This window comes from Durio zibethinus, chromosome 3 (assembly GCF_047325235.1).
Source record: "Durio zibethinus cultivar Kanyao isolate XHJ-2024 chromosome 3, ASM4732523v1, whole genome shotgun sequence".
NCBI classification, from domain to species: Eukaryota; Viridiplantae; Streptophyta; class Magnoliopsida; order Malvales; family Malvaceae; genus Durio; species Durio zibethinus.
This window is the reverse complement of record NC_143164.1, coordinates 433,984-459,243: the sequence shown is the minus strand read 5'-3', so window position 1 is coordinate 459,243 and position 25,260 is coordinate 433,984. Positions and strand designations below refer to the sequence as shown.

Genomic DNA, 25,260 nt, shown 5'->3' with positions numbered 1-25,260 from the left:
GAGGGAGTTAATCCGAATAAGGAAATCCAACCTAATCATAAACTCATAGTCATCAAGGGGTATTACCTTTATTGTCTCTTTGCCTTTTCAGTCTCCAAGCTATAACTCCACTCCCCGCACTATTCCAATGGCTAAAACCTCCTTGGAGTTCACCATTTTAATGGTACTAGTCCTTTTTTGCACCTTTAGTCCGAGCTTCTGGGATTCATCACCTAAAATAAAAAGATGTGAGGCACCTGTGTCCACCAGTGCCCTCACCTTTTGACCCGTAACCATCAGATCCGTAAACATCAAGCCTTTTGGTTTGTAGCTCCCTTTACTCTAGATAGCATTAAGCACAAATGACCTAAGCTTTGCTACCTTTACCTCTGGCTCCTTGTTAGACTCCTTGTCTACAATAGCCAACTTGCCCTTTTATGGGTAATTATGCACTATATGGCTCTCTCCACATAGGTAGCATGCGACCGACTCTCGCTCCACCTTTGTTTTTCACTTGCCTGCTGGTGGTTTCCTCTCGCCATCCTTGGTTGAACGGTTCTGGTCCCTATCCTTGGACTCCCGATCATGATCTTTCCCTTTAGATTGCTTCTTTCAGTCCCTCTCATCCTTACCCTTACCCTTAGGCTTGGAAGGCTCAAACTTGTTTCAAAGGCTTAAACTCTATCAAAGACTCAACAGTAGTTGTGGCCTTAGCCAAGTCATAAACTCCCCTCCATTATAGCTTATGCTTCACCTATGAAAGCAAATAAGGCATCCTTCTCAGCTATATCCAAGATCTGAAGCATCAGTTTAGAGAATCTCTAGACATATTCCTTTATGTCCCATTGCTAGCTCAACCTGCACAATTTTACCTATACCTCATAATCAGCATACTCTGGGTAAAACTACTCCCTGAACTATTTTTGAAACTTTGCCTATGTTTCAATCTTGGCACTCCCACACCTAACATCATCACACTTACACCTCCACCATAATAAGGCTACATTAGTAAGATACATAGCAGTAGTGCTTACCTTTATCACCTCATCCTTCATACCCATGGCTTGGAAGTACTGCTTCATACCTCATAAGAAGTTGTCTACTTCCTTGGCTGCCTTAGTCCCTTTGAACTCTTTGGGCTTGAGGACATCTATCCTGGACTTAGACACTCCAACAAATATACCATTCCCAATGGTAGTTTTATAAGTAATGAGCTTGTTGGTGAGCTCTTCTATCCTCTTGTTCATGGCCTCCATGCCATCGTGTATGGTCTTCACCATAGCCTTCAAGGTCTTATTCTTATGGGTGATCATGTCCATGCCTTTATTGAGAGCAGCTTACAACTCACCACTGAGCTCCTTCTTTATGGAGTCTAGCACTTCAACGTGAGTCTCCACATCCTTAAGCTTCTCTTGCATGTCTATGTGCACCTCCACCTTGGCCAGCCTACTGTCCATGGTAGACTAAATGCCTCTTGAATTGGCTTTCTTGCCTCTTCCATGCCCTTGCTCTTACGCCTTTGGTTGCTAGCTAGCCACATCACTTTGGGATGCCATCTCTTCGACTGAGATCTGACTGCACAATATAAACACACAGAATCGAACTGCTTTGATACCAACTATCATGGGCTTTAACCTTAGACTCAGAATTCGTGTGGCCTTAGGCTTGGAATCACCTCATTCTTACCTAAGTCAGCCTAAAACACTAGCAGGCGGGCACTAGAACAATAGGAAAGACTGATTGTGCAAGTTTGAGAGAAATAGGAAAACAAGATAGCTTGCTGGAATATGTTTTGTATTCACTGAAACAAAAATGTATGATGGTGTACAAATAAGGGTGGAGCAGCCCTCATTTTATAGTTAAGGCTCCCAGCTACATTGATGGCTAAATCCCTAGAATCAAGGTTAAAATCAAGGAATTACAAAGATTACAATCAATCAGGATTCTATCTCTTGATTCTAAGGGTAAACCAGATCTATTAGAAGGTTCCTGTTGATCTTGTGTTCTTCTAAAAGATCCCCTTATGTATCTCACATCTTAAGCCCTGCTTGATATGGTGTAGACATCATGCAGGCCAAGCCTTGGCCTGACAGGCTAGCCTGTAGGCTGTGTCGGTGTTTTGGCCTTCCCTCCAAGGCCTTGTATGCTAACTCTCGCTAGTGTGCCTGGTGTGTGGGCCTCAACCTTAAGTGCGCATGCTGGTGAGCCTGATGTGCTTGGTGCACCTACCTAGGGCGTGACACCTACACTAGAAGATAGTGTGTGCTGATAGAGTTTGAGGCAAGTGCCTTCACCAAGGGTAAGCCCATCCTTATAACAAATACTAAGGGCATTCGGTCCTTATTTACTTGGAAGCTCAAAAAAAGGATTTCATCACCTGATTGAATCAGTTGCAATGGAGAACATCATTCATCTCCAACCCCAGAAAGATGCAGTGTAAAAAAATGAAGTGAGAAGACTTTGGTGGGTGTGTAGGGGGAGGGATTAATCGAAGTGACGAAGGATTGAATCTCAATAGATCATCATAGCAAGGCTACTTTACCATTTATAATACCCCATTGCATGTTTAAGTCATCTACGAAGGATTCTACTCATCGCTTAATAGGAATTGAGCTCCAATGAAGCCTATGTAGCTTGTCCGTAGCAGGGGCTGCACCTATGACACATGCCTTTGGAGGCCATGCATCCATGCTAGAGGTCAACAATTGGATGATGGGCACATGCATCACTTCTAGCCTAGATTTTGACTTAGAGGCATTCAATCATAATCCAGTGCATGATAGCTTCTTGCCACTAGCTTTTCAACCAAGCATGATGACCAATTATGCAAATCAATAGTTCTTCTCATTCTAGGTTGAAATACTATTGCAACATTGCTATTAGTAGGGTAAAACTAACCTATCTCATAATGGTCTAAACCTAGCTCAAATTTTATATTAGTGGGTGAACAATCCAACACTTAGAGAATTTTGCTTTACAATGATGGGAAGAGCTGAAATCGAAGGATCAAAAAGTAATGTCGCTAATGAATACTTCATTACCACAAGCTAATTATCCTTATGGTAACTTTTCTAATGCCTCTAGCTTCAAATTTTAAAGGTCTAAAAGATCGATAGGCCGTGCTTTCATGGCTCATATTTATACTAGAAATCATAATGAAATAAGCCTTTTCCTTTTTGTTCCACATAAAATTCTTGTTCTCGTTGAGATTATCATAGGACACTTGTGTTATCTTTTAATAGATGTGCTGCCCCAGCAAACTCTCCACTTAACAATGTCTTCTACCTGGATAGATTGATCAAGGCTGGCTTTATGTCTAAAAAAAAGAGTTGTGCCCCACCTTCGATTCATGAAATAAGTAAAATAACATTAAAAGAAATGGTATTTCAATTTCATCAGAGGGCTCCCACTTACCCTACACCTCTCAAGTCATTTCACAAAGTTAGACTAGAGTCAAGCTCAATTAGGTCTTCTTTTCTATTGGTTCTACCGAGCCCATTCCCTTGGTTGTGGTTTTGCTGGATAGTCGACAAGGACAATAAGAATCTTGTTAATCCACTCATGTGTGTCACTAATTAGATGTAGCGACATTTGGCTACCTCAAAAGAGTCATATTACTCCCACGATCGGTTGAAATTCTTCACTTTGACATTTAGAGCACTGGGCAAAAATCACATTGAGTGAGCATCCCTAGGGACCATCGCAATGCTTTGTTTTAATTAAACAGTCGGATTCCTCTAGTCTATACGAATTTTGAGTTGACTATTCATCACTTGGGGAAGGCCCCTGAGGGAGCCATTCCTAGTCCATCCTAAGCCTACATGTATCGAATTGCTGTCACCGTGGGGGCAGCTCGAGTAGTACATTGGTAGCCAAAAGGTTCAAGACTAGGACCCCCATGCCTAACCCTCAGAGCCAATCCTTTTCCCAAGGTTAGAGATCCATTTTGTTGACTTCCCTTACCTACATTGTTCCATCAACTAGAGCTTGTTCAATTTGGAAACCCATGCAATTATGAGTACAATTGGGCATGAATAGCACTCATTCCTCCATATTTTCAAATGCTACTAGGGCAAACATGACATAATGTGATATGCGTTGCTTTTTTGGCGAATGGAACCTACCTCTAATTGAGTTATTTCTAGGGTGGGTAGGTCATTAAATAGAAAAGATAACTCTTCCTGAGGCCTCCATCGATATCTTTGGAATCCCTAATGTTGCTGTTAGCCATTGTGTCCCAATTTAGAAATTTTAACTAAATTTCCTTTCAAAGCTCATGTTGGACCCATCTCTAAGGATCTACTAACCTATGTACAAGTGTTGTTCACATGGAACCTTTCCCTTCTTTGGCCTTCAAAGTTCTGATTTGAATATTTGCTATTGCCACCAAGATCTGCACCGACAATCTCTTTGCAAAGGCTTGTGCACTAAGTTTTGTAGCAACCATCATATCTTTCTACTCATCGGGGCTTGGCCCTTGCCTCGATGATTTAGTATAGGTCACGTGCTTAAGCGCCATTTATTTTTTAAGCTAGTTGATTTGACAGGTGGGTTGTTACACTCTTCTTAAAGGATTTTGACTTCCATGATCACCGTCTTACTATCTTAATCGACCAACACCTTCGAGGGTTCTAGGTTAGCGCACAATTAGGCACTATAACCCAACTTTTAGTTCATCCTGTGTCACTAGTTCTACTTACCAAAAATAGCCCTCTTAGAGGTCTCGATTCCATGGAGCATCTCAATGAAGTAGTTGCATCATCCTACTTATTAAAAGTTTGAAAATAGGTTAAGGGCATTGTGCCCCAATGCCTCTAACCATGGCTTTACCTAATAAAACTCGCTAAAGGCTCCATCTATCCTAATGGAAACTTTATAAGAAACTAGCTACTAGATGGTTCAATTAGTTTTTCACCCCTATACCCAAGTTAGATGAATGATATACACATTAGTATCTTTGTGGGCTTAGCCCCACTCAGGCATAGTTCACCTTAACAGGTAAGCTCACACTCAAATCTTTCTTAAAAGATCAAGGTCAGTCGGTGGTGCACCTGTGAAGGATCCCACCAACTAGCTTTCTTGCACCTTATAGGTTATCTAGCATGTTAACTTGCACACATGTCACACTCTTTGGTCTACGTTTCAAGACAAGCTAGATAAAGAGCTCGCAGGCTAATGCCAAGAGTGCATGAGTGTCGAGGCATGTTGAGACGATGTGTGATATGTTCCACGACCATAGCGACAATGTCTCTATGGGCATATCGAAAGCCCAGAGTTAGGCAGCCACTACGACACATTTTAGTCCACTCCCTAAGCCAATCAATGGACTGGCTCTCACCATTCCACATCTAACTGGGATGCATCATCGTCCCCCATCCATTTCCCTTTTGATAATTTCAAGCACTTTTTTACTCTCTTTTCAAAGTCTTTTTCATCTTTCCCTTGTAATACTTCTTCACTATTGCTCTCTCACTCATATTCAGCCTTGGATGAAATTTACCACCTAATTAGGGCTGCAATCCCAAACAACCTGACTCATATATAGAGTCTCATGGTGCGATAGGATCCAAGCACAATAGGACTCTCACTCTCTTTAACACCCCTTTCTATAGGACTGAGGCCTAGTCTATCACTAAGTATGCCTCACCATACTACAATTTGGACTCCAAGGGTTCCCGATTCTCAAGATGGGCTTTTTCTAGTTCACTCATTGTTACTAGAATCCTAGTAAGTTTCTTTTCCTTTGCTTATTCATATGCTTAAACTCAACAGGTAATCCTACCTGACCTAAGGTCACAGTGTGAGCATCGACTGAGTGATATGGAGGGTCCAATGGGTTTAGTTGGATGAGTGCATGTCACCAGAGATGATTCACACTATGAGCTTTAGCATTGATGGTCACAAGGCTTTGATTGCCAGGGACTTGTTTTTAGGCCAACCACAATAGATGAGGTCACTAGAGGCCATCTTTTGCCCTATTACTAGGAGCCCGATGGGAGAGAGGTTAGAAAGGGTGATGATGCATGGTAGCTAGGAAGCCATGCCTTCGGCATAATGGCTAAAGGTGCAACTTGCATTCAAAGAATTGATGGTTCATAAAATTCTATAATTCACACCAAGTATCATATTTCATTGCATTGTTCATCGATGTGAGAGTTGAGATATCCATTATCGAGACTCATTTTGATTTTTCATGACAAAAGGAGTCATGGTGCCACCCGTGCATGTACTACAAATAGGATGGTGACAGCACACACACTCTTTTTCATTCTATTTTCTTAGTGGGATTTGTGTTGGGGGTTTGTTATTTAGCCCTAGGTAATGATACCAATTATTTCACTTGCTCGAGAGCCAGAATGAAGTGACCATCATGCATGTTTAAGGATAGAAGAGGCATGAGGCTCAGGGTACGGAGACATCCTTGCCCTCTCGGTGTTTCGTTAAAACATTTGCAGGTCTTTTGTTAAACGGGTTTGAACAATGATTCTTTCGTAGGTTCACCTATGAAATCCTTTTTATGACTTTTTTTTCCTCTAAATGATAAGGTTTAGTGGATTCTTATGACATCACAGTCTGAGCTCTCATTCATTAATGAAATTAACCAAACAAATCACTCCACCAACTAAGATTAGCCATGCACCGTCACCCATATGAATCCTTGCTATGTTTGGACTTAGTAAGTTTCCTCATGTTAAGTCAAATTAAGTCGCAAGCTCCACTCTTGGTGGTGCCCTTCTATCAATTCTTTTAAGTTTTAACCTTGAGACCATACTCACCCGAAACCCAAAGACTTTGATTTCTCATAAGGTGTTGACGGAGTCCTAAAAATAACATCCATTGATCCCTAGTTGGCATCATTAATGGTTGAGACTAGGATAGTATCTGATTGTCTTTGAGCCCCCAGCTTTTATTCTTAATTAATGAAAACATCATTAGCAAATGCTTTTGCAATTATTTGTCGTTCATAAATCCATTAATTTTACCTCTGACTATTAAATATGAATGCCTCTAATCGTCCCTGTAGGCACCAATTTCATTCTTTTTTTTTTATTATTATATAATTTTGTTATTTTTTTATTATTATATAATTCTGTTTATTGTTATTATTATTATTGTTATTATTAATCTTTAAAACAAAAGGAAAAAAAGTAAAAAAAAAAATTTAAAAAGAAAAAAATCTTTGATTTCAACTCTGGTAGCCGAAATCAAGCTGCCAGAGTGGTCCAAATTTCTTCCTGACACTGCCTAACATGGCAGCATGAAATCCGATGACTAAAAGTCATCGGATGACAGCCAAATTTTCCACAAAAGTATCCCAAAAGATTTGGGATCTTGAATCTCAAAAGCTCTATAAATAGAGCTAATCTCTACAAGGAAAGGACAAAAAAAGAAGAAAATAAGAGGGAACAAACACAATAAAAAAAATAACAAACACAAAAAAAAATTTTCAAAAATGAAATTCTCAATCCAGGAAGTTATAGATTTTTTTTGAAAATATTAGGCTTGGAAAGGTGTTTAGAAAGCAAAAAAGATCATTAGGGGAATTTTTGGGAATTTTTGAAAAAATTTTTGGGCCATCAGAAACTGGAAAAGTTTGAATTTTTCAACGATCGTTGAATTTTTCAACCACAGAATCTGGGAATCTTTAAATTTTTTGACACTATTGAAGTTTTCGACCATCGGTGCATGGCAGCAACCGATCGGAAACTGGGCTCCACGACGGCCAGCATAGGGGCTAGGTTTTCTAAAGAGAGAAGCTCTGGGTAGAGAAAGAAAGGGGAAAGGAGAAAATAAAGAAAAAAACCAGAAATAAGCCTTTTATAAGCCCTTCAAAATGAAATCATTTTGGACATCTGGACTGAACTCGACCCGCGTCAACCCGACCCGTTTTATAGGTTTTTCTTTTTCTTTTTATTTTCCATTTTGATTTTGATTTTTAATTTTTATGTTTTTTTATTATTATTGTTATTTTATATTATTACTAGTAATAATTTTTTTAAAAAACAAATAAATAAATAGAATAAAAAATGAAATTGAAATAAAATAAAGACTTAAAAAATATATAAATAAAAATTTAATAATAATAACTACTTAAAGGAAATAAATTTTATTACAAGCAACAATATTATTTAAATTTCACCAAAGTGTAGGGATAATTTAAAAAAATAATTTTTGCTAAAAAATAAATAAAAATTGATAAATAAAAAAATAAATTGTTTAAATGTAATTTTTAGAGAAAGCTAAAAGAGTTTAGTTTTCTTTAATTATTGCAAGTAAAAATAATTTTTCGAATTTCGCCATAGAGCTGGGATAATCCAAAATTATTTTCACTAAAATAAAGATTGATTTAAACAATGCAAAATAATAATAAAAAATAATAAAAAATGAAAATAATAATAATTAATATTTTGAATATTTAAAAATATAAAAAATTGAAAGAGTTCGATTTTCTTTAATACAAACAAGAGATTAATATTTAAATTTCACCGGTGATTTAGGATAATCTAAATTTCTTCTTGTAAAAAGTAATTAAAGTATAAATGGCATTTAAAGAAGTGGTAAGGAAAGGACAACATGTGTGGGCTAACTTGTAGGGAATACAATGACCATGGATGATGCCTAAGAAGGACGATCAGTTTGGGCTGAGGTACAAGCCAACTCAAAAAGAAAGAATGAAGTTCATAGAGGAAAAAATAGAAAAAAAGTTGGCTCATTTTTTAGGGTAAAAAGTAGAGACTAAAGACCTTTTTTTTCTCCCCCTTTATGACACTTTCATCTCAGCTGGCTATATCTATCCAAATGTAGCAAGAAACATAGGGAAAGAGTTTACACCATTGTTGAAAAATATCTTCGTTGAATTTTCAATACAAATGGTGGGTAAAGAAAAAGAAAGCAAAGATCTAGGTTGTCCATGGGTTTATCTTACACCTCATGGTACAGAATTAAAAAATTGGCATGTTGGGGAGCTACCTGTTGTTTTTAAATTTCTTCCAAAGTAATGTGTTGAACCAAATCTAAATAAATGTCTTATATGTGTTTGTTTCCTCATTTTCAATTGAATAAATGATAAGTGTAGCATATTTGTTCATTTTTTTTTGCCTCTTTCATTTCAATTCCTTGCATCTACATTTTGTCCATTTCACTTATTTTCAGGTATCTAAATAATGAATATGAAAATCATCATGACAATTTTCCAAGAATTGATTTTGAAATTTTTGTTTATATTGGTGAACTTGATGATGAAGAGAATGTGGAAGACCATGCAATATCCCCATAATTATTGAAATTAGTGGAATAAGAAGAGAAGCAAATCATGCCTCATTAAGAAGCCACTAAAGTTGTTAATTTGGGGGACGAAGAAACTAAAAAGGAATTAAGATTGGTACTTCGATGTCATCACCAATAAAGCAAGAGTTGATAAAGTTACTACATGAATATGTAGATATATTTGCTTGGTCATATCAAGATATGCCAGGGCTGGATACTAAAATTATAGTGCATAAGCTACTATTGAAGCTTGAGTGTAAACCAATTAAATAGAAGCTGTGAAAGATGAAACTTGAAATGTTGTTGAAAATAAAGGAAGAAGTGAAAAAGCAATTTGATACAGGATTCTTAGAAGTGGCCAAATATCCTGAATGGGTGGTGAATATGGTCCCAGTACCCAAGAAAGATGGCAAAGTAAGAATGTGTGTTAATTATCTGGATTTGAATAGAGCAAGTCCAAAAGATAATTTTCCATTGCCTCATATTGACACTCTAGTGGACAATACCGCTAGGCATTCTTTATTTTCATTCATGGATGGATTTTTAGGCTATAATCAAATTAAGATGGCATAAAAAGATAAGGAAAAGGTTACTTTTGTAACAGTATGGGGAATATTTACTATAAAGTCATGCCCTTAGTATTTAAAAAAGCTGGGGTAATTTATCAAAAAGCCATGGTAACTCTATTCCATGATATGATGCACAAAGAAATAGAGGTGTATATGGATGACATGACTGTCAAATCCCGTGAACAAGAAAATCATGTGACTAATCTCAAAAAGTTATTTAAGAGATTAAGAAAGTTTTAGCTCAAGCTCAATCCAACTAAATGCACTTTTGGTGCAACCTCAAAAAAATTGCTAGGATTTATTATTAGTAAAAAAGAAATAAAGGTGGATCCAGATAAGATACGTGCCATCCAAGAGCTACCACCTCCACACACACAAAAGAAGTAAGGGGATTTTTTGGGAGATTGAATTATATTGCTTATTTCATTTCCCAACTTACAGCTAAATGTGATCCCATATTTAAGATTCTTTGAAAACACGAGTCAGGAGAATGGGATGAAGATTGTCAAATGGCGTTTGAAAAAGTTAAAGAATACTTATCAAACCCACTAGTATTAATGCCATCTGTCCCTAGAAGACCTCTTATCCTATATTTAATGGTGCATGAAAAATCAATGGGATGTGTTTTGGGGCAACATGATGAAACAGGAAGGAAAGAACAAGCCATTATTACCTGGGCAAAAGGTTTACTGATTACGAGTCAAAGTATTCAACATTGAAAAAGATGTGTTGTGCATTAGCTTGAATAGCTCATCGACTCAGACAATACATGTTGTATCATACTACTTGGCTCATTGCAAAATTAGACCCAATCAAGTACATCTTTGAAAAACCTTCATTGTCAGGAAGAATAGCAAGATGGCAAGTGTTACTTTATGAATATGACATTGTATATGTGTCCCAAAAGGTAATCAAAAGACGTGCTATTACTAAATTTCTTACAAAACATGCTCCTAAAGATTATGTGCCTATGACATTTGATTTTCCAAATGAAGACTTATTGTCTATACTGTACATAGATAAAGAAGAGCAAAATGAAGATATATGGAAGATTTATTTTGATGGTGCATCAAATGCTTTGAGGCATGGTATTGAGTAGTTTTGATATCTCTAGAAGGGGATTACTACCCAATCACTGCAAAACTAAATTCTGATTGCACTAATAATGTTACAAAATATGAAGCATGTCTTCTAGGTCTTCAAGTTGCTTTTGAAAGAAAGGCCCATGCTTTAAAAGTTTATGGAGACTCTGCCTTAGTCATATACCAATTCAGAGGAGAATGAGAAACCAGAGACTCAAAATTGACTTTATACCAAAAGTATGTATCAGAATTGATCAAAAAATTTGAGAATATTTGGTTTCATCATTTACCTTGAGAAGAGAATCAGATGGTTGATGCATTGGCTACATTGGTAGCAATTTCAAATTAAATGAAAATGTTGAAATCTAACCTATCAAATTGAGCTTATGAGATAAACCAGCTTACTGTTCAAATGTTAAGGAAGGAGTTGATGGAAAACCATGGTATTTTGACATATTACAATATGTTAAATATCAATAGTACCCAGAGCAAATATAAGAGAATGATAAGAAAATGTTGAGAAGGTTGGCAATGAGTTTCTTTTTGGATGGAGAAATTTTATATAAGAGACCAAACACTATTAAGATGTGTGAATGCTACTAAACCGAAAAAGTTATTAGAAGAAATTCGTAGAGGTGTTTGTGGAACTGATGCAAACGGTCATATGATGACTAAACAAATAATAAGAGCAAAATACTATTGGTTGACAATGGAAAAAGATTGCATTGAGCATGCTAGAAAATGCCACAAATGTCAAATTTATGCAGACAAGATTTAAGTTCGTCCAATGTCCTTGCATGTTATGTCAACACCTTAGCCTTTCTCTATGTGAGGAATGGATATGATTAGGCCCATTACACCAAAAGCCTCAAATGGACATTGATTCATTTTAGTGGTAATTGATTACTTCACAAAGTTGGTAGAAGTAGCTTCATATGCCAATGTGACAAGAATGTTAGTCTGCAAATTCATCAAGAAAGAGATCATGTGTCGTATGGCCTTCCAGAAAGGGTCATTTCGAATAATGCTCTTAATTTGAATAATAAAAAGATGATTGAGGTTTGCACTCAGTTTAAAATCAAACACCATAAATCAGCACCTTATCATCTAAAGATGAATGGGGCAGTTGAAGCAGCAAATAAAAACATATAAAGAGAATTATTGAAACGATGATAGATGTGTATAAAGATTGGCATGAAAAGCTACCATTTTCATTACATGCTTATCAAACTTTGATGCACACATCTATGGGAGCTACACCGTTTTCATTGGTATATGGGATGGAGGCAGTGTTACCCATCGAAGTTGAAATTCTTTTTTTGCGCATTCTCATGGAGGTTGAGTTAGAAGAATCTAAGTGGGTTTATGTTTGATATGAACAATTGAATCTCATTGAAGAAAAGAGATTAGTTGCACTTTACCATGGCCAACTGTATCAAAGAAGAATGATGCGAGCTCATGACAAGAAAGTTCACCCATGACAATTTTAAGAGGGAAAATTAGTATTGAAGAAGATCTTTCTTAACCAATAGGATCCTTGAGGAAAATGGACTCTTAATTAGGAAGGCCCATATATGGTGAAAAAAGCTTTTTTTGATGGGGCACTGATCTTGGCAAGAATGGATAAAGATGATTTGTCAAATCCAGTCAATGCTGATGTAGTAAAAAAGTATTATGCTTAAAAAAATAAAAAAAAGCAAAATGAATTTAAAAGATATCTGAGTTGAAAACATGAAAGGGCAGCTTAGATAAAAATAAAAGGGGATAGTGAATGGAGTGGCTCAATTCTCAATATGTGCCAAAGATCTCAATGGTTTTGGACTAGTTTAGTTTGCTACATTTTTAAAAAGTCAAAGGCACCAATTAAAAGTCTTCAGAAAATAATCCATGATGAATTAGTTCATGATGATCTGAATATTTGTTATGTGATTAATTGTTGTCCTTATTTTATCCTTTTTTATAACGCATGAAACACTTCTCCATTTTACCAAAATAAAATACCACTTTGTTTATCCTTTCTTTTGTCCCTCTCATTAAAAAGAGAAATGTGCAATGTGTTATAATTGTTTGAAATTCAAAAGGTGATGAAAGAATAACAATGACCATAAAAGACACACACATTATTTTGAAGGAGATTTAAAATGATAAGCAAAATAGTAGGGAACAAAGGTTAATGAGAAAAGTGTCCTATAGGTCATAAAGTGGTTGACATGAAATATGGGATATGAAGAGAAATCTTTTTTTATCTGAGCTTCATCAACAGTTGGAATGCTTAGGATTCAAGAGAAGAAGAAAAGAAACAAACTTTAAGAAATTTTGAGGATTAAAAGAAAATGACAACAAAAAAAAAAAAGAGAAAGAAAATGGTCTTTTCATTTGCAAAATAAGTGGATTTGCATCATAATCATCATTTATTGCATGGCATTGCAAAAAATGAAAATGTCATTCATGCATTCATGTGACACGACAGATGTATGGGTCTAGGACAATCCAAGACCAACAAAAGAAAAAGTCAAAAGTAGGAAAGATGTGAACCCTTTGCTTAGAGAAATTTTTCAAATACTATGCCTCTCAGATTTTTAATTTAAAGTTTGTTGCCTTTGGTTAAAGGAGCTTTAGAATTTAAAGTTTATTGCCTTTGGTTAAAAGAGCTTTTGAATTTAAAGTTTGTTGCCTCTGATGAGAGGAGCCTTTTAACATTTAAAGTTTGTTGCCTTTGGTTAAAGGAGCTTTTTGAATTTAAAGTTCGTTGCCTTTGGTTAAATGAGCTTTTGGATTTAAAGTTTGTTGCCTTTGGTAATAGAGCTTTTTAATTTAAAGTTTGTTGCCTCTGGTGAGAAGAGCTTTTTGAATTTAAAGTTTTATAGCCTCTGTTTAGAAGAGCCTTTCAAATTTTCTTTCAAAAAAAAAAACTTTATGTTGAACGTTTCATTTTTGTATGTATTTATCTAAACAAAATTGGTGTCTTTTTGTCTTTGCTTTATTCCTAATTCTCAGAAATAAGCAAAGAGGGGCAGCTGTAGGCACCAATTTTATTCTTTTTTTATTATTATTATATAATTTTGTTCTTTATTATTATTATTATTATTATTACTATTATTATTAATCTTTAAAACAAAAGGAACAAAATAGTAAAAAAAAAAGTCTTTGATTTCAACTATGGCAGTCGAAATCAAGCTACCAGAGTGGTCCAAATTTCTTCTTGACACTGCCTAACATGGCAGCATGAAATCCGGTGACCAAAAGTCATTGGATAGACACCCAAAATTTCCACAAAAAGATCCCAGAAGATCTAGGATCTTGAATCTCAAAAACTCTTTAAATAAAGCTAATCTCTGCAAAGAACTGACAAAAAAAAAAGAAGAACAATAAGAGGGAACACATACAATAAAAAAAAAGATAGCAAACACAAAAAAAAAAATTTTGAGAATGAAATTCTCGATCCAAGAAGTTGTAGATTTTTTTTGAAAAATATGGGCTTCGAAAGGTGTTTAGAAAGCAAAAAGGATCATTGGGGGAATTTTTGAAAAATTTTTTAGGTCATCGAAAATTTGAAAAGTTTGAATTTTTCGATGACCGTTAAATTTTCAGCCACTGAAATTTATGAATCTTTGAAATTTTTGGCACTATTAAAGTTTTCGGCCATCGGTGCACAGCGGAAACCGAAAGGAAACTGGGGTCCATGATAGTCGGCATAGGGGCTGGGTTTTCTAGAAAGAGGAGCTCTTGGTAGAGAGAGAAAGGGGAAGGGAGAAAAAAGTAGAAAAAGGCCTTTCATAGGCCCTTCAAAATAATGTCGTTTTAGACGTCTGGACAGAACTCGACGCACGCAGGATCCGCGTGCCATCCCGACTTATTTCGTAGGTTTTTCCTTTTCTTTTTATTTTCCATTTTGATTTTTATGTTGATTTTTTATGTTAATTTTTATGTTTTTTTAATTATTATTGTTATTTTATATTATTACTGGTAAAATTTTTTAAAAAACAAATAAATAAATAGAATAAAAAATGAAACTGAAATAAAATAAAAGACCTAAAAAAATATAAATAAAAAATTTAATAATACTAACTACTTAAAGGAAATAAATTTTATTACAAGCAAAAATATTATTTAAATTTCGCCAAAGTGTTGGGATTTCAAAAATAATTTTTGCTAAAAAATAAATAAAAATTGATAAATAAAAAAATAAAATTATTTAAATGAATCTTTTAAATATAATTTTTAGGGAAAGCTAAAAAAGTTTAGTTTTCTTTAATTATTGCAAGTAAAAGTAATTTTTCAAATTTCACCATAGAGTTTGGATAATCCAAAATTATTTTTACTAAAATAAAGATTGATTTAAACAATGTAAAATAATAATAAAAAATGAAATTAATAATAATTGATATTTTGAATATTTAAAAATATAGAAAATCGAAAGAGTTCGATTTTCTTCAATACAAACAAGAGATTAATATTTAGATTTTACCAGTGAGTTGGGATAATCTAAATTTTTCTTATAAAAAATAATTAGGGAATAAATAATACAAAATTTTAAAATAACCATAATATTTAGATTTGACCGAAGAGTCAGGATAATCTTAAACTTTGTTCAAAATTTTGGGAACTCACCAAAGAGTCGTGATGTTCTTAAAATCCTTTTTAAATAAATAATTAAAATATCTTATGATGAAGATTCGAGAATTTTGTGAATGGTCAATTTTCTCAAAATATTTTGTAAGTAGTGATTTTCTATAAATTCCACCAAAGCGTTGGAGAATTTATTGAATATGAAATAATAATAATAATGTTAATTTCGAAAAAAAAAAACTTGTTTTAAAATAAATTTTAGGAAATTAAACTTAAATAAAAAAGACCCCGTTATCAAAATTATAGGATTACGTATGTTTAAATGATACCATTCTTCGAACAGGCGATGTGAGGGTACTAATACCTTTCTCACACGTAACCGTACTCCTAGACCTAGTCCTAATTTCGCATACCTAAATTTCTTTTAGTAAGTTTTAATTAATTTTAAAATTTTTTTACTAAAAGATGATATTTTTGCTGGCCAATCATACCCTATAAAAAGATTGGTGGTGGATCCGAAAATTTTCATCAAGTTTAGCGATTGAGTCCCCACAGATGAAAAATCATTATGATAGTCCCTATTAATCATTACTCCAATCCCAAAGGCCAACAAAATAGGATGAAATCCTATGATGTTATCCCATGCTAATGTATACAAGTGTGGGCCTACTTTGAGCACTATAATTTCTTCAAAGTAATAGTGTCAGAGGAATGACCCAGCCAGTTAAAGCTACGAGTGCATTGCTGGTAGTAGGAACTAGTATATCGATGCTCACAATGAGCAGATTGGACAACCCAAACCTAGTTCCAACTATGAGCTTTTTAATTGCAACAACTTAAATAAATGCTATTGGAGCTAGAATTACCTCAACTACTAGCACCAAACTTGCCTTCCAAAGGATTCTTGTTAAGGGATTTAGATTGTACTCATTCCAATTACCAAACTTATAGAGCTTGGTATTGTTATTTATTATCACTACCTCCTTGTGTCAGGATTAGGTAATTTGCATGCCTACTACTTTTCTTGGATGCAGTAGCTATTTCTCTAGCTTCTTCTTCGAAATTGAACCTTAATTCTTTGTCACTCGTCACCACCATAATAGGCCACTATCCTACCATCGAAAGTTGATAGGGTAAAAATTTGAATGATGCATCATAAGCATAAAGGTTATGCAATCCGTCAAGTTATCATGAATCATCAAAGTAACGGGCAAAGCCCATATCGACCTTTTATCTAACAAAAGCATCTCTTCCAGAAATCAAGGTTTGTTACACGTATTAGCTTTAGAATTACTACAATTATTCAAGTAGTAGATACCATCAAATAAATAATAGCCGATTTAATGAGCCATTGGCAATTTCATAGTCTAAATTAGTTCTTACTTACACATACATGGCATAATCTGTGAGACAAGCATATAACTATTGGCAAGACAAACCAAGTAGCATTCCTTTAAGACCTTGTCATTGCATGGGCCTCAATGCACTAATTGAGCAACAGAGAGAGCCAACATGGAGCACAAGCATCATGCATATCAAGCACGTAAAATGCATGGCATTGGATGAACAAGGGCTAAGAGCCTATGCCCACAAAACATTTTGCATCCAAGAGAATGATTGAACACTAGTGCACCAATATGGCCATAAAGGTTCGGGTGGCACACTTGGGACATAGGGCATGATTGAGGTTCAACCCATACCTCGTAAGGGCACAAGATAGATGAAGGATGGCAAGACATGTAGTTTTCATCAATTTAGGTATATAGCATAGGATCTCAATTGTGCCCTAAGGGTACCATGACCATATGAGGGTGATTAAAGAGGATGATGGGATGACAGTGGGACATCGATCCAACGTGCATGTGCGGGCATTGCTAGAATGATTAGGGAGAATGTCATGGACTACGCATGAGTCTTAGACCAAAAAGGTAACTGATGAGACTTGCTTAAGATAGTGCAGGTGAAGCACTATGAAAGATTGAAACCAAGGTCCTAATGGCAAATATTTTACCCAAGTATGGGGGCAAAGGCTAAGGCTAGAGTGTGGGAGTACACTTAAAGTTAGCTACATAGTGCCAGGGATGAGGACTACTCATTGGAAGGCTTTAGAAAGCCCTAGGATGTGGCATGGGTAGTCAAACATAAAAAGGCCTAAAAATGCCAAACATAAGCCAAGCACATTGGCATGGAAGCTTTTAGATCAACCTAGAGATAGGTTAGACGGACAGGCACAAAAGGGTATAGAGGTGCCTAGAGGCAAGCCAGGTGTGCAAGCACCATAGGTTCTAGAAGGGTCAAGTGCAGGTGTCACGCTCTGGGTGGGTGCGCCACGTGCACAGGCCCAAGCACTAAGGACCAAGACTTGAGCACCAGGGATAGTTGTAGGGGTTGGTGCAATAAGCATAAGAGAAGTGTCCAAACCACCTGTATAGCATGCAGGCTTGCCCGCATAGCCAAAACTAAGCCCACAACATGCCCGCACTACACCCAAGTGGACCTAGAGGAGCTAGGCCAATCTAGAATCTTATAAAGGCATCCAAGATCGACAACATTCAATAAAAAGATCTAGTTAACCTCAAAAATCAAGATGAGACTCATGTAATCTGTGTAATCTTTGTAATCTCCAATTTTTACTTGTAAATCCCATTATTTTAGGAGATAGCCAGAAGTAGAGCTGGGGACCTTAACTATAAATAGAAGGTCACCCCACATTTAGTCGTACACATATCTTTACATTCTGTTTCAGTAATACATAGAGCATATTCTAGCATTCTATTATGTTCACTACCTTGCTTATTCCACCCTTTCTTGTTCTTGTTTACCCACATGCTAGTTGCAAAGGTTGAACTTATGCATACAAAGTTAATTCCAAGCCATAAAATCACACAAATTCAGGCTTAAGTCTAGAGCCCATGATAGTTGGTATCAGGTAGGTTTCGTTTGCATGTTTTGTATGTAGGTTACTAAATCATTGTCAAAGAGATGGCATCCCAAAGCAATGTTTCTAACCAACAACCAGAAGCCTAGGAGCAAGGTCGTGGAAGGGGGAAGAAGGTTACTTTAAGAGACATTTAGTCTACCATGGATGGGAGGCTAACCAAGGTGAAGGTGACAGTAGTTGATGTAAGGGACAAGCTTAAAGTGATAGAGGCTCGCTTTAAGGATATGGACTCCAAGGAGGAGGAGCTCAAAGGCAAGATATAGGCTACCCTAAATGAGACAATTGACATGTTCACCTAAAGGAATGAAACCTTGGAGGCCATGATAGAGACTATGAACAAGGGGTTTGAAAAGCAACTCATTGCTTATAAGACTGCCATTGGGAATAGCATGTTCACTGGAATGTCTAAGTCTCATATGGAGATCCCTAAGCCCAAAGAGTTTAAGGGGACTAGAGCTATAAAGGAAGTGGATAACTTTTTATGGGGGATAAAGTAGTACTTTCGAACCACAGGCATACAGGACGATACCTATAAGGTAAGCACTACTTTTATGTATCTTATTAATGTCACCTTATCATGGTAGAGGCACAGGTGTCATGATGTGAGGCATCAGGGCACCATGATTAGAACCTAGGATGTGTTCCAAAAACAGTTCAGAAAGCAGTTCTACTTGAGTACCCCAATTATGTGACGTGAGTGAAGTTAAGCTGACTTACTCAGTAAGGGGACATAAGTTTGTCCAGAATTTCTTTGAATTGATGTTTTAGATTTCAAATTTGAATGAGACTAAAGGTTTGTTTGCCTTCACAGATAGGCTCAAGCCATGAGTGAAGCATGACTTATAAAGGAAGGGAGTTCATAAGCTAGCTAAGGCCATGACCATCATTAAGTCCTAGGTGGATTTCAAGCTGTAGAGCAAGTCAAAGTCTACCAAGACCAACAAGAGGTATTGGTAGAAATAGTCCAGGGGAAAGGATCGTGACCAGTAGTCCAAGGATGGAAACCAGGAACATTCGGATAAGGGCATCCAAGGTAAACCACTAAAAAGGAAATAGAAGGCTATGGGTGACCGAGAGCTGATCTCATGCTACATATATGGAAGAAGCCATATAGCATCAAACTGCCCATAGAAGAGCAAGCTAGCTACCATAGATAAGGAATTAGATGAAGAGCTAGAGGTTGGGATAGCATAGCTTGGGTCACTATTGCTTAATGTTGTCCATATTAAGGGGAATCGCAAGCCAAAAGGCTTGATGTTTGTGGATCTGATGGTTGTAGGCAAGAAAGTGAGCACACTAGTGGACACAAGTGCCTCACATTTGTTTATTTTAGGTGATAAAGCCCAGAAACTCAATCTAAAGGTGTAAAAGTGGACTAGTACCATCAAGATAGTGAACTTCAAGGAGGTTTCAGCCTTTGAAGTAGTGCGGGGAGTGGAGATACAGCTTGGAGATTGGAAAGGCAAGAAAACCATTAAGGTAATACTCTTGGATGATTATGAGTTTATGATTGGGTTAGATTTCCCTGTTCAAATTAATGCCCTCATTATGTCATTTGCTAATTGTATATGCATTTTGGATGCATGGTGCCAATGCTTTGTACCATTGAAGTAAGGGTCCAGGTTAGGTCCAAGGTGCTGTCAACCATTTAATTTGCCAAGGCAGTGAGCAAGAATGAAGACACCTTTTTGGCTACTCTAAAGTATAAAAAATTAAGGGGAAAAGAGACCAATACCCTGTTGGAAGTGCTAAAGATGCTGGAGACCTTTAGCGATGTGATACTTGCATAGCTACTAAGTAGGCTGCCACTAAATAGAGGGGTGGACCATAAGATCAAGCTAGTGCCCAAGGCCAAGCCACCAGCCAAAGCCTTTTATAGGATGTCGTCCCTAAAGTTAGAGGAACTAAGAAAGCAGCTTAGAGAGTTGATTGATACAGGCTATATCAGGTCTTTGAAAAGCCCGTATGGTGCCCCAATGTTGTTCCAACACAACCATAATGGGTCCTTATAGTTGTGTAAGGATTATAAGGCACTGCACAAGCTAACTATCAAGAACAAGTATCTTATCCCACTCATTACGGACTTGTTCAACCAACTTGGAAGCACAAGGTGATTTACCAAGCTGGATTTGAGGTCAGGTTACTACTAGGTTAAGATCTAGAGGCAGATAAGCCTAAGATAGCGTGTGTCACTTCGTATAGTTCATATGAGTTCTTGGTCTTATGAACAAGGAACTTCAATTGTTTCTTGATCATTTTGTTATGGTTTATCTTAATGATATTGTGATCTATTGCTAGATATTGGGAAAGCATGTAGACCACTTAAGATAGGTGTTCAAGGTGTTATGAGTGCATCAACTATATGTGAAGAAGAAGTAGTGCTCATTCACCTAGTGAGAGGTACCATTTCTAGGCCACATAGTGGAAGGTGGCAAGATACACATGGATACAGGCAATGTCTGTGCCATTTTAAGGTGGGAGCCTCCAGTTAGGGTTACTAAGTTGAGGTCATTCCTTGGGTTGGTTAACTATTATCAATGCTTCATTAAAGGCCAATCAACCATAGCCACATCATTGATAGATTTGTTTAAAAAAAAAAAGAGCGTGGGAGTAGAGCATCAAGTGCCAGGATACCTTTGATAGGTTGAAATGGGTAGTGACTAAGAAGCCAGTGTTGGCTTTGCTAGACCATGCCAAGCCATATGAGGTGCATACGAACACATCAAACTTTATGATAGGAGGAGTGTTGATGTAGGAGAACCATCCAGTTATGTTTGAAAGTCGGATGCTCAATGAGACTGAGCACAAGTACATGGTCTAAGAGAAAGAGATGACAATAGTGGTGCATTACTTGCACACTTAGTGCCATTACATATTAAGGTCAAGGTTCATGGTCAGAATAGACAACATAGCAACTAGCTACTTCTAAATGCAAAAGAAGCTATCCCTTAAGTTAAAGTACAAGCCAGGGTAGGCGAATACAGTGGTTGATGCCCTAAGCAAGAAAGCGAACCTTGTTGCATTCACCAACTAGAGGGGTCTTTGGTGTTATGCATCAAAGAGGGGCTTGTGCATGATCTTATAGCTAAGGCTCTCATTAATTATCCATTGCAAGGTAAGACTAGGTAGTTTTGGTTGTAAGATGATTTGTTGTACACCAAAGGTAGTAGGTTGTTTGTGTCACAGCATGGGAAGCTTTGCATGAAAGTTTTGCAAGAGTGCCATGATTCAAGGTGGGCTAGTCACCTAGGAATAAGCCATACCTTAGCCTTGCTAGAGGGCTAATACAACCAGCCACACATAAAAGATGATGTGGAGGCTTATGTGAAGACTTGTCTTATGTGCCAATAGGATAAAGTGGAGCTTAAAAAACTAGGTGATCTCTTAGAGCCATTGTCAATACCAAAGTGACCATGAAAGAGCATCACTGTAGACTTCATAGTCAGTCTACAAAAAGCAAAAGGGTTTCGAAGCATCATAACAGTGGTGGATAGGTTTTTCAAGTATGAGACTTTCATTCTAGAAACCAAGGAGTGCTCAATTAAGGAGGCAACCCGTTTATTCCTAAAAAATGTGGTGAAGTATTGGGGAGTACCGAGGACCATTGCCAGTGATTGAGACTAGCATTTTACAACGTAGTTCTAGACTAAGTTATTCAAGTTCTTAGGGTCAGACTTAAACTTTTCCACCAGCATGCATCTATAAACTGACGGGCAAATTAAGCAAGTGAATGGACTGTTAGAGGTCTACCTCATGCAATATGTGAGTGCCATGTAAAAAGATTGGCCAAAGCTATATTAGATGTCACCTAATTTTCATACAACTTGCAGAAGAGTGAAGCAATGAACCAGAGTCTATTTGAAATTGTGACAAGTTAGCAATTGCTAACATATGGTTAAATTGCTGCAGGTTATACAGGGCTTAATCTAGCAATATACAAGTTTGCCAAGGTCTGGTAAGAGTAAGCCAACTTGGCCAAAGTCTGTCTACACAAAGCCACAAAGAGGTTAAAGAAGTGGGCAGACCAAAACAGGTAGGACATGCAATTCTAAGTAAGAGACTTGATTTTGGCATAGCTACACCCCATAATGCACCACAAAAGGCTACACAAAGGCTTAGTCCGATGGTATGAAGGACCTTTCAGAGTTTTAAGAGGGTAGGCAAGGTTGTCTACAAATTGGATATGCCACCCAAGCTGAGGGTACATCTGGTATTCCATGTTATCATGCTCAAGCCATTCCATGAAGAAGAGAGAGATCCAAGACGAGTAGAGTTAAAGCATGCACCATTAAGAGCCAAGGCTTCATATGAGATGGAGGTCCATAGCATCATTACTGATCGATAGGTGAGACAAAAAAACTACCAACCAAGATAAGAGTGCATGGTGTGCTAGAAGGGACTTCTAGATAGTAAGGTGAGTTGGGAGCCAATAAAAGACTTATGGCAATTCTAAGACCAGATCAGGCAATTCCATAAAGTGGATGTGACGAGGGCATTATATAATCAAGTGAAGGAGAATGTTACACCCTAAGTGGGTACACCAAGCACATAGGCCCAAGCACTAGGGACCAAGGCTCGAGCACTAAGGATAGTTATGGAAGTTGGTGCAATAAGCATGGGAGAAATGTCTAGACTGCCAGCACAACATGTAGGCCTACCTGCACAGTTAGGACCAGGCTCACAACATGCCCACACCTCACCCAAGTGGACCTAAGAGAATTATGCTAATAAAAAATCTTTCAAAAGCATCTAAGATCAGTAGTATTTAGTAGGAAGATCTAGTTGACCTTGAAAATTAGGATGAGCCTCATGTAATCTATGTAATCTGTGTAATCCTTGATTTTTAGGATTCTTGTAAATCCTGTTATTTTAGGAGATAGCTACAAGTAGAGTTGGGGGCCTCAATTATAAATAGAAGGTCACCCTACCCTCAATTGTACACACATCTTCACATTCTATTTTAGTAATACACAGAGTATATTATAGCATTTTGTTGTATTCTCTAACTTGCATATTCCACCATTTCTTACTCTTTTTTGCCTGCATGCTAGTTGTTAAGGCTAAATTTAGGCATACCGAGTTAATTCCAAGCCCTAAGGCTACATGGATTTAGGCTTAAGTTCAAAGTTTGCAACATAGGCATAGTGATGGGCATAATAGCACCCAAATGAAAAAGCTTCTAAAATACCCTAGCTATGGGCACCTAGATGGAGAAAGCTTTAGAACCTGCTAGACATGGGCACTTAGCAGGAGTGCCTGGACTCTTTCAAACCTAGGGGCTTGATAGGAAGCTTGAAATTAGCATATCTCTAGAAAGGCCTTAGCCAACCTAGAATTGTCTAAAAGGCCTTTAATGGCCATACCTTACATTCATTGTAACCATAAGTAAGAAGAACAAAGTCATAGATTTGGGCATTGAGCAATTGTATATAGCATCAAGTAAATAGAAGTTACAATTGCTATAACTCTCTTTCCAAGCTTTCTGCCAAGCTCTTAGAAAGCCAATGGAGTGTACAGCACAAGTGTTTAGCATAGAGTGTGAAAAAATGATGACTTAGGCACATGGATAATAGTTTCTAGCCTAAGGCCACACGGGTGCTAGGCTTAAGCACTCAGTCCATGACACATGAATGGGCTTGGCCAGGCATGTGAATAGGCTTGGCCAGGCATGGTAAATGAAAAGGGACCATTAGATTGCCAAATAATTAAGAGACTTGGCGAGAGCTAGCCTACAACTGTAGCTTCTACTTACACGATCTAGAAGAGCAATTGCCTAATTTAAGTATCGTGATCTACAAGCTAGTCCAGGCCTAGAGGTTCTTTCCAAGTTGAGTGACAATTCAAGTTCTAGTGGGACAAAGTCTAACAGCTAAGGCAACCAGGCCTTAAGGTGCATTGAAAGTCTAGGTCATGGAGAACAAGCCCAATATAGTAGGGCGGATAGTGATCAAAACTCCAGAGGCTCAAAGATAGTGTTGAAATTTGACAAGATTAAGCCAGGCATAGGGGCAGCACTGGTGAGCAATGCATGGCCACCTAGTCAGACCTAGAAAACATTGATGATCAAGGTGCAATGCATGGTTGGCCTTAAGTGTGGCACGCCTGAACACAATCCTAGGAGGATTTGATTTAAGAGCTTCTAGAAGGCCTGATGCTTAGCATGATTTTAGCAAGTCAAAGATTAAGCACTACCACCAAATCCCTTAGAGTCAAAGATTGTAACTTAGCTCTTAGAATTAATGGATTCAAACCATTATAATCTTTAGAGTTTAGTAATGAATCTCAAGCACTGATTGTAAGGAGGACTCATATAAATTGAGTCTTTTACCCTTATTGTACACACACCAAAACCATTAAGTAATAACATCTTTCTTTTACCTTAAACCTTTTTATTGTTCTTTTGTTAGCCTTTCTTTTAGAACTTGCTGTGCCTTTTTGTTGTGCAATGTATTGGGCAACCAAGCCTCACAGTTTAGAGTTTTCATGCATGGTTTCTTGTGTTAGGCTAATTTGGGATGTGAAAGAGTCCATTCCCATGTCTTGGAGCCACATAAGCCAAGAGCTTGGGTCTTGGCCAGTGACAAGTGGTATTAGAGGCTAGTTTGAGGGAGCTTTTAGAGTAGGCAATAGAACCAAATATTAAGGTGTATCAAAGCCTGGATCAAACCAAATGTGGTGACTAAAGCCTTAGTTCAGAGTGTAGGGAGCTATAGTTGGTGCCAGTGCTTATTGGGGGACTTGCATACGGGTATCCTAGTGTGGTGTATAGGCATTATGGTGAGTTGTGTAGGCATCCTATTGTGTGTGTGGACATTTGACTATATGGTGTAGGCAAGTTACTGCTTGCTGCAGG

At 37.1% G+C, this 25,260-nt stretch overlaps 1 protein-coding gene and 2 pseudogenes across 1 annotated transcript; 1 reads left to right on the top strand and 2 right to left on the bottom strand.

The window, feature by feature from the left end:
* Window positions 1-2,462: 2,462 nt before the first annotated feature.
* LOC149519443 (25S ribosomal RNA) lies at window positions 2,463-5,775 on the bottom strand (annotated as a pseudogene).
* Window positions 5,776-6,003: 228 nt separating this feature from the next.
* LOC149519442 (5.8S ribosomal RNA) lies at window positions 6,004-6,159 on the bottom strand (annotated as a pseudogene).
* A 4,213-nt stretch (window positions 6,160-10,372) lies between these two features.
* Window positions 10,373-11,099, top strand: LOC111280251 (uncharacterized). Its single transcript, XM_089758848.1, has 3 exons — window positions 10,373-10,520; window positions 10,622-10,903; window positions 11,011-11,099. The coding sequence occupies exons 1-3, from the start codon at window positions 10,373-10,375 to the stop codon at window positions 11,097-11,099; spliced, it is 519 nt and encodes a 172-aa protein (XP_089614974.1).
* Window positions 11,100-25,260: the final 14,161 nt, after the last annotated feature.

Excerpts from the sequence above, each read along its gene's own strand:
- LOC111280251 (XM_089758848.1), top strand. The coding sequence starts at position 10,373 with ATGCCATCTGTCCCTAGAAGACCTCTTATCCTATATTTAATGGTGCAT. Across the intron at positions 10,521-10,621 it reads TTTACTGATTACGAGTCAAA|ACCCAATCAAGTACATCTTT; the intron begins GTATTCAACATT and ends TTGCAAAATTAG. Across the intron at positions 10,904-11,010 it reads ATCAAATGCTTTGAGGCATG|GTCTTCAAGTTGCTTTTGAA; the intron begins GTATTGAGTAGT and ends CATGTCTTCTAG.